Below are 10055 nucleotides of genomic sequence, written 5' to 3' on the forward strand. Positions count from 1 at the left end.
AGTAAGTTGTCTACTATTAACTTTTACAACACTTTGTTACAGACTACCTGAGGATAACATGGAAGGTTTTTGTTCTGTTTCTTTTTGGTTTTGTTTTGGGGTGTTGTTGTTGTTGTTGCTGTTTTGGTTTGTTGTTTGTTTCCCCAATACAGAGTTCCTTTGTTTGCCCAACACAGGTTTTCTTTGTGTAGCCCTGGCTATTCTGAAACTCAGAGATCCACCTGTTTCTGCCTCCCTAGTGATGGCATCCAAAGGCATGTGCAGCCACTATCTTGGCTAACTGACTCAGGTCTTGCCATGCATGGCATTATCTCACCTTTCTGAGTTATTCTCTATCTGAGTTATTCTGTCCTACACTCAGATTCCTTCGACAGAAGTGCACATCTTATAACAAGATCCAAACTTCCCTTGTACACAACAGTCAAGCTCTTATTGGTGACAAGGCTCTGCCTGGCTGATACTAAGATAATGGTCAGTAAGATCATGCATGTTCTAAGACTGCCATCATTGCAACCCCTATCCATTCCCTTTTATATACTACCTGAAGATTCTTATTCACTCACGTAAATTGGTACTCTCAGTTTCATACTGTTTCATAATGGAGTCCCATTTCATTTAAAAAAAAACAGCCTGTCTTCACCACCACCATTCATTCATTCATTCATTCATTCATTTGATTGGTTTTTGAGAAAGTTAGCCAAGACCTGGTGTTGGGAGGTCAGAATCATGCATCTGTTCTAAGTATGATAATACTGTCATCTAACCTGAGTATAGGATAGCATTCTGTTTTACTGTTTATCTTGACATAGTTAAATGAATGGGATTCTTCCTGGCCAAAAAAAAAAAAAAAATTCAACTCAATCAATCTCCTTGTATGGAGTAGTAGGTATGGATCCACTGAAAGAGCTGCACTGGACTTTTGTCCTTTTGAGGGATTTTTTGTAGGCTTTACTGGCAGCTCTCTTCGTGGGCAGAGCTGTTCTTCAAAGCATCGCTTATTTCTATCTAGAGGCAATTAGAATATCTCTTGCTCTGGAATAGCATATACAGTGCAGTCAGCTGGAACCTTATATAAGTGACACAGTACACAGCATAGCTTAAAATGTGAAATGATAGTAGACATCAAAGAGATCCTTCCTTTGAATTTTCATATCCCTACACTTTATAGTATGGAAGGATGAGGCAGGGACTAGTCCTGGGTAATTTTCTGAAATAAATTCTCCCTAATTCTTCTATTTCGTGGGTAACTGGTGCTGTTTTTTGTCATGATCTGACTAATCTCCCGATTATTATGTTAACAATACTCTCCTAGCTTCTGTTAAAACAGCAATCTTATAAAACATCCTTTTACCTACTCTTAGAGTTGCCTCCTGAAAACCCTAGACTTATTTCCAATTTGCAGGCAGACATTTCTAAATTTTAAGTTGTGTTTTACATTTCATTATTAAATTTATTTATTTACTTATTTATTTATCTATTTATTTATATTATTTTCTGAAAGAGAGTCTTCATACTGGTCTCAAACTTGTATGGTCAGCTTCATTGGCTCTGCTTCCTGGGTACCTGGGACTATATGTGCAACCACCAAATCTGGATCACTATTCTATTATTAAATGTTTTTTGAGTCACAAACTTTGACCAGTGCACTCAAGACAAACAAACTAACATATATCTCAAATATTTTATATCTCCTCTGCTAAACAGCCAAATCAATATCATTATTCCTAAGTTCTATTTTCTACAAAACCATATAAATAGCATTCCCCCATTATTCAGTAGTATGTACCTTATTTCTATCTAACATAGCAAAATGGGTTTTGCTGTCTATGTCTAGATGAATAGTATCTTCATGACCACTCTTATTCTCTAGAAATGAAATGCAGGTTCATCCAACATGTATCTCAACCTTTCCAGCTTTGACAGATTATCCAGCCCATTTTTAGACTTTGTAAGTAGCATCTCATTACTTTTGCTGATTCTAACTTAGTTCATTTGTACTACTAAAACAAAACACCACAGCCTGTATATCTATTAAGCACAAGGCAGTTATTTCTCTATGGAGAGCTTCTTTCCTGATTCAGAGACCATTTTTTAACTATGCTTTCACATCCATAGCAGAGTGTGACATCTATCTGTAGTCTCTTTTATAAAAATGTTAATATAATTTATGAGGGCTAATACTAATCATTTCTTAAAGGCTGCCCTTAAGTACCTATAAATATATTATTATTAACCAATTAAACATTTAAATAGTTATGATTGTTTACATAGGAAGTTTGAATAAAGTGTCCCCCATACCTGCTCCCCAGGACTCCATTTGCTGAAGGCTTTGCTCACAGATAGTACTGCTATTTAGTTGTTATTGGATCGAGGAAGAACCCACTTCATAAGTGAATCAGTACACTGATAAATTCATAGCTAAATGAGCCACTAGGAGGAATGGCAGAGTTGACAAAAGTGGTTCATGTAGGAGGAGGATGATTAAAAAAGAACTATCTTACTTATCCATAGATCTTCTCATTTTCTCTTTGCTAGATGACAACAGGTGGGTAGCTTTTTCTACCATGGCCTCCTGCCACAAAACATTCTCCGATACCACAGTCCTATATCAATGAATTGAGGCTAAAAATCAATTCAAAACTGTGAACACATGTACCAAGATAATTTTTCTTTAATTTGATATTCTCATCTAATGAAATGAAGTCATAAGACTTCTGCTCAGTTTTAAATATGAATAGATTACAATACAATATTTATATTTTTATATTCTAAAGTAGTTTCCCACTTCTCTTATTTTCATTCCTTTTTTTTTCCTTTCTCTGTATCAGCTAGTATTTCTCTTCTGTGTTTTTTTTTCTTTATGGAAATCACTTATTGGTTTCATGTTTTGGTGAAAAAGAAAGTGTTTCCCTACATAGGTTAGTATTTGAATTCTTCAAAGTTTTAAAAAAAGAAAAATAAAATACCTAATTTTTTAAAAAAAGAAGAAAAATCTTAGAAATAAAGCTGCTTATTACCTATTTTAAAAATTAGAGTTGCTTTAATTTAACTTTTTTTGCAATTTGTTGTTGATCTTCCAAATGTTGAAAAGACTTATCCTTATAGAATTATTTATGTTTATATGAATACCTGTTAAAAATAAATTTCACTGTACTTCTAAATAATTTTATGCTTATTACTTATAACAGTGTTATAAGTCTTATTATAGGAAAATATTAAAGAGCTCTGATATAAATCATGAGGACTATAATTAATGATTTGGATTATTTGCCTACATGAGCCAAAAGTAACTTCTCAATAGATTTGTTTATTGGTTTAAATATGTGGTTTAATATGCAAAACCAGGACTGTCTTAGCTGTTTTGACAGCTGTTAAAAATGCATTAGCCTGAAAAACCTTTAAAGAGCAGACATAGGTTCAAAACTTTCCAACAACAAGAACAACAAAAAACAAACCCAATCTAACAGCGCATTGAAGAGATTATTAACTATATCATCTGTGGAAGGAAAGGACAGTTCAGCATTCACAAAGGTAAGTGAAATATTGCAAAATAACAGAAACAAGGAAAAAAACCATATAATCAAATTAATGCATGCAGAAATGCATGGAATTTGACACATTTCATGATGAAAACCTTGAACAAATTAGGTTTACAGGAAAACCCACCATAATATAAAAAGCGATATAATATAATCTAATATAAAATATATTAATAATATAAATATATATAAAGTTTTATATTATATACAAGTATAACATATAAGTAAAATAGTATAAATTATATTAATAATATAAAAAGTAACACAATATCACACTAAATAAAGAGGTAATTTAAACAATTATAAGATTGTGAAAAAAATCTTTACAACTTTTGTCACTTTTATTCTGGCTACGGCAAGTCATAGGCAGAACTATCACACAAGAGAACACAAAGCAATGACAAAAAGAAAAATGAGATTTAAACTCGAATAGAAGAAATCAAATTGTCATGGCAGATGTAAAAATACCAATGAAATAGTAGAACTAATAAATGAATGTATCAAAGTTTTAAGATGCAAAATCAACAGACAAAAATTAAATTCATTCAATTACTATAAATTAATAGTTATCTAGAATTAAGAAAATAATACCATGTCAGTATCAAGGAATAAATTTTGCCTAGCTATTATAAAATGTTACAATGAAGGCTCAGAATACTGCTGATAACAACTGAAACACACACACACACATACACATACAAAAGGGGGAAGGAGGGGACAGACAGAGAGAAGGATAGAGAGACAAAAAGTCTTAAAATAATAATTGAGAGAAGAAATATTTAAGGACAATAGGATAGACAAAGGTGTATTGGATAAGACCATAAAATACAAGAAACAATAGCAAGCATAGAGGACACTGTGTAAAACTGAAAAGGTTTTCAGAAAAAATCGTAAGTGTATACAGACAGTCTAGAGAATGGAAAAAGAGATACGTAGATATACATTGGAGAAGAAGTTAATACTATGAAGTCATTTGAGTAAAAATGAACCAGAATTATGCACAATCACCAAGCACATAGACATATACACTCACCAATGCATGTAGGTAAGGAATCATTCCACTGCGCCAAAGAATTGGGTAAAAATGGACCAGAATTATGCACAATCACCAAGCACATAGACATATACACTCACCAATGCATGTAGGTAAGGAATCATTCCACTGCGCCAAAGAATTGGGTACTGTTTCACACCTAATGGCTCTGGAGCCATGGAGAATGTATCCTGGATTACACTCAAAAAGGACCAATGAACCAACTGCAAAGTCATTGCCAATCCTTCTTCCAAATCTTGGCTCGGGCACAGAACTGCACTGTGTAGAGCTTGTTCTAGGAACAGCTGCATAGAAATAAGGTGATTTAATTTCATAGTTATCAGACAAGTATAGATGTTAAAATGTAACTTCCTAAAGAGACTCAAAGAAATTTTCTTGTTTGTTTTTTTTTTATAATTAGAATTACTAATTCTAATACATATAAAGTTTTAAATTGGATAAAAATAAAATGTAATTTAAAGTGAATATTGGCATTTAAGATATTTTTAATTTGTCTTTGATCCTTTAACATCAATTATGCTGTTTTCTATCATTTGTTTCATGAAATTCTTATCAATAAAATGAAGTAATTTTATTTAGCTATTGCAATTTACAGATTCAAAAATGGATGTATAATTTTTAAGTTTGGATTCCCATTACAAAAAGTAATTTAGTATACATGAAATACATTCCAGATGTTTTTTATACTGGCTATTATTGTTATTAATTAGTTAGTTCAAACATGTTTACAAACTTAATTATCAAAGTATGTTTGTTTCTATTGAACTCAGTAATTACAGTCAGATTAAGCAGAATAGAAGTCAGACAGATTAACAACAATATTTATTTTTAATTCATCAATCATATATAATCAAAATTGAGATTGATTTTAGAATTTGTATGCCCATCAATTGTGCCTTTTTGGATTTAGTAGAATGATAACAGGATGTTTTTTCTTTTTAAAACACATACAAATGTAATTAAAGAGATTGACAACAGTCCAAAAGAATGGCATGGTGAATTCCAGTAGATTTATCCCTCTGGTATAACTTGAAGAAATGCATATAAGTTCTTTCAGTGCCTTTGAGGAAAGAGTTTATGCCATTACCAATGTGAAAAAGTGAGATGACAGAATTTAATAAGAATACAGTGTCACAAATGTTTATATATTTCTTAGTAAGGAAGTGCAAAATACTTTTGAGAAGAGTTATTACATGATCATATACAGTTGATCTAAAATATCTCAAATGAGTCTTGATTTAGTTTAATGACATTATAAAATGTCCATAAAAGCCAAGAAAAAAAGCGGGAAATTTAAATATTTACTGCAGAAAATATTTAATGCTATTCAGAAGTTCAATTTTACTGAGAGAATGAGAAAGCATGTTGTTTACATGGGACAATGTTTGCTTTAACTAAATAAATTACAACAAATGTATACATGTTTAATTTAAAGTACAGGACTATGAGAAAAAAAATGAGAAGAATCAAGAATAATAAGGATAACATGAATGTTTTGAACCAAAATGTTGGAATGGAAGGAAAATCAGACATTTAAATTGAGAAAGGTGATGGAACAATGCATTCTTTTTAAAAGTTGAATAAAGCAACAGTGTTTCAAGGAAAGAATTCATGGGGAGGAATCAGTATACAACTACTTAAAACAACTTTCCTCATTCCTACACAGTTATGAGGATAATATTGGTCAACTGAGCACAGCATGGAAATTGACATTAAGCCTTAGTGTGTTTCTAGACTACAGTGTCACTTACCTTGATAAACAAAGTGAAATCCCTTAGCTGTTATGGGTCCAACTGAAGTGAATCGAATTGTGATCTGATTACCTGAACTCAGTGGAAGTGACTCTCCTACTCAACAAAACAAACACTCAGATATCATAAATAATCTTCATTCAGTAAACCTAAAAAACTATATCATTTTACACTCTTATTTGAAAAGGTCAAACTAGGTTCTATCAAATTATTTCAAAATATCCTATTGCTAGCAATATATTTTCCTTGGGTTCAGCTTCAATTGAAATCTTTTTTTCTTTTTTTGTTTTAACCAGAAACCTTCAATTACATTTTAATACATATGTCGCATTCTTAAATATATTATATCATATGAAACAGCACAGATTGTGATTAAGTATTGTATTTATTTTATTACAATCCTAGAAAATAATTCAATTTCTTTCAAGCGTATTAATTAATATTAAATTGTGGTTTTATTTTTAGTTAAAAAGTTTTCAGTTTATGGTATTGCTAACATGGATGACATAGATCTCAACTCTCTCCAAAATACTAATCAAAAGTCAGTCTTTAAGCAATAGCTGATGAATGGCAGTTCTAGTAAAGGATACCTGAATGGGATCCCGAGAGGGAAGATAACAGAGGAGACTGCTGAGTTGGCCCATCAAACACCTCAACAACATCGTGGAGTGATGTCTGGAAAAATACAAACTGGCCAAACACCACTGAGCAACAGGAACCAGGAGAAGCAAACCAATCACCAACCATTCAAAAACAAAAACGAAAAACAAACAAACGAAAATAAAATAGAAAGAGGAGGAGACAGAGAACAAAGTATTACAATATAATAGTCATCTGCATGTTTTGTTTTGTATTTTGTATTTTCTACCTATAAGTGAGGATCAGTGCAAACTGGATTCTGGCACATGTATTTCAGGCCACAAAGGTAATGACCATGATTTAAGGCAGTAAAATTTCGAGAAGACTATATTTAGGGAAAAAAATCAACATCACATTTAATTTAATGAGAAAGTGTGAGGTCGTTGTAATTTAGTATTTATCATAGCTACTTTCAGATTTTTTATTCTGACTAGTTTTATTTCACTATATGACTCTCTTTTTATAACATTTTCTCCTTTGGGTAAAAAGATTTTAATATAGGGGATTTAAAAAATACTCTTCTCAAAATGTCATTCCATTATAAACATGAGGTATGATTTAAAAATTTATCAGCAAGATTCTTTTCAGATACAGTGTTTAGTTTATATTGTGCCAAATGACACCTGAGCATACATTTATGATTCTTCCAATAATATGAACATAATTTGTGATTCCTCAGCAGCTAAAATATTTTATATTGTCACAAAACATTACTTTTTCATGGGAAAAAAAAAGTTCTGAAGTATTTCGGTTAAGAACTTTAGAAAGCTGATTATTTTTGTTCCCATTTTACTTATCCGTATTCTTGTTATAAATTCACACCAAGAATCGATCCCTACAATCAGAAGCTAAGAGTTGCACAACAGAAGGGCATTCATATGTTATGTCACAAAAAGAAAAATGTAATAACAAAATGAATAATGATAAAAAGTCTTAGGATATTGCATTGAATAGAAAAACTGTGGACTTAAAACAATTATGCATTGATTCTAGTGATACATGAACAAGGTAACCTGGTGTACTCAGAATCATATGGCTTTTTCTCAAGTATAATTGAGAGGTATAAATATAAGTACATTTTAATGTTTCAAGTTCATTTTCTATAATTCAAATCAAAGTTATGGACATCCTTTGATGGTTATTTTTTGCACAGCACAGTATACCTGCATCATACTGAGGTTGGCCTAAGAACACAGGTGTAGACATCATATTGTGAACTTAGATATATTCATTTATTGGTATGGAAGAAATAAGCTGGTGATACCAGTCCAGTTCTTTGTAGAAGAAAATGAAGAGGAGAAGGTGGAGGAGGAGGTAGAGGAAGAAGAAAAGGAAGAACGGGAGGAAAGAAATCATGGGGAGGAGGCAGGAGGAGGAACTGCCTGACTCTCATTTTCAACTGTTCGGATTAAAGATGTGCTACCACCACCTGGCTTCAAATTTCTTTGAAAGATACCGAATTTGCTCTGTATCCCAGGCTATTTAAAAAATATCCCAAAAAGAGAAATGAAGGACATATTTCACTTTATGCCTTAATAATGAGTTTAGGTTGATTATTTTTAAATGTAGCTTTAACTTTTTGTAATATAACATAGATATCCCCCATTGCCTCGTAAAATGGCCAAAAAAAGAAAAAAAACAATACAAAACAAAAGAAAATTTTCGTCACAAGAACATTGGTATATCAAATACATTGTGTAGAAATACTCTTCACTGATAATGTATTTTTCTACAATAAATTTTGAAATTAAAAACTTTAAGTTCAATACATTTTACTTCTTTGTCCCTTAATAACTGACCTATTTTAATACTAGCAACTCTCACTTTCTAAGTCAAGCATTATAGCTTTTATTATTAGAAAAATAAGTTTTTTTCTTTCTCTTAAAATTAGGTCCCTTCTTAGCTCCTTTCTCATTAGAGCAGTTGTATATTAATATATTTTATTAATTTAAAATTCTAAGAGCAAATGTGTCAAGGACCCTAGTCACTAGCATCTTAGGTTTCAGTTAGTTATCTAAGAATGGATATTGAGAAGGCTTGTTCAAATTCTGATGTAATAAGCACTTAAAATTTGCTATAGTTCTGAAAGACACCAGATGTTTGAGAAGAAAAACGAATGGGATTCTTCATGAGGGCAGTGAGCAAGCAACATTTCAGCAATACTCTAATTCTGAAATAATGTAGAGAGTTGTATATTTAAATTAAAATGTCTGTTTATAAAATTCTTTGAAGAAGATATTATTATATCAGAGATAAAATGATAAAAAGATGTGCTTACTGGAGCATTTGTAGTACAAAATATCAGTAATACTTGCCCAGACCTGATTTCATACACATTGTCAGAATACCCATGAAATACACTAATACCACAGAACCAAATCCCCCATTTTTAGCGAGATGGTTTCATTACATTTACTTTTGACAATACCATACATGTATACAGTTCATTCTAGTTACTTCCTCCTCTGTCGATTCCACTCTCTTCCTTGTTGCTCCCCTTCCCATGTTCATGACTCTTTATGAGACCTGTGGGTCCTGTTGAATTTCATCAAGGCCATCCATGAGAGCATGGGTGTGGCAGTCCATTGCAACAGAATGTACACTACTCAGCTAAAAAGCATGAGTCATCCTCCCAAAGCATCTTAGCCAGTGGATACCCAGAGAAAGATAGGAGCTAAAGAATCCTGCTGCCATAAATGACTTTTGACAGGCCAAGTCTTGGGTAATACCACTGAGGGGAATCAGCTTATGATTCTAATGACTTCACCATATGCCCAGAAGTTACCATTTTAAGTATTTAAGGCCTGTCCTAAGGTATATTACCTCATTTCATGCACAAATACCTTGAGTCACATAGTATTCACAAGTGCAGACAGCAAACTTTTGGCCTTTACATCTCAATTGTTCTAAATTGACAACAACAGCCTTTGACTGGTTGAAACTAATTAATAGAAAACACAGTTAAGCCGAACTTAGTCTACAGGTTAGAGTGAGGACCACAGAGGCAGACAGCTTCTGGGACAGGCGGGAGCCACAGAGCCGCTGAGGCAGCACCCTTTTGGGGCCACAGAC

General features: G+C 32.4%; 1 protein-coding gene across 6 annotated transcripts in view; it reads right to left on the reverse strand.

Moving 5' to 3' along the window:
• The window catches only part of Csmd3 (CUB and Sushi multiple domains 3), a 1196994-nt gene that overhangs the window by 172545 nt on the left and 1014394 nt on the right, over window positions 1-10055 (reverse strand). For 4 of the 6 annotated variants that reach the window (XM_021183659.2, XM_029469821.1, XM_029469820.1 and 1 more), the window contains 3 exons: window positions 6935-7048; window positions 6345-6440; window positions 4674-4877 (listed from right to left, as the gene is read on the reverse strand). In XM_021183659.2, the coding sequence (XP_021039318.1) occupies window positions 4674-4877; window positions 6345-6440; window positions 6935-7048 (414 nt within the window). The remainder of the gene's footprint in view (window positions 1-4673; window positions 4878-6344; window positions 6441-6934; window positions 7049-10055) is intronic. The other 2 variants (XM_029469822.1, XM_029469819.1) reach the window with 1 other exon arrangement.

Source organism: Mus caroli, chromosome 15 (assembly GCF_900094665.2).
Source record: "Mus caroli chromosome 15, CAROLI_EIJ_v1.1, whole genome shotgun sequence".
NCBI classification, from domain to species: domain Eukaryota; kingdom Metazoa; phylum Chordata; class Mammalia; order Rodentia; family Muridae; genus Mus; species Mus caroli.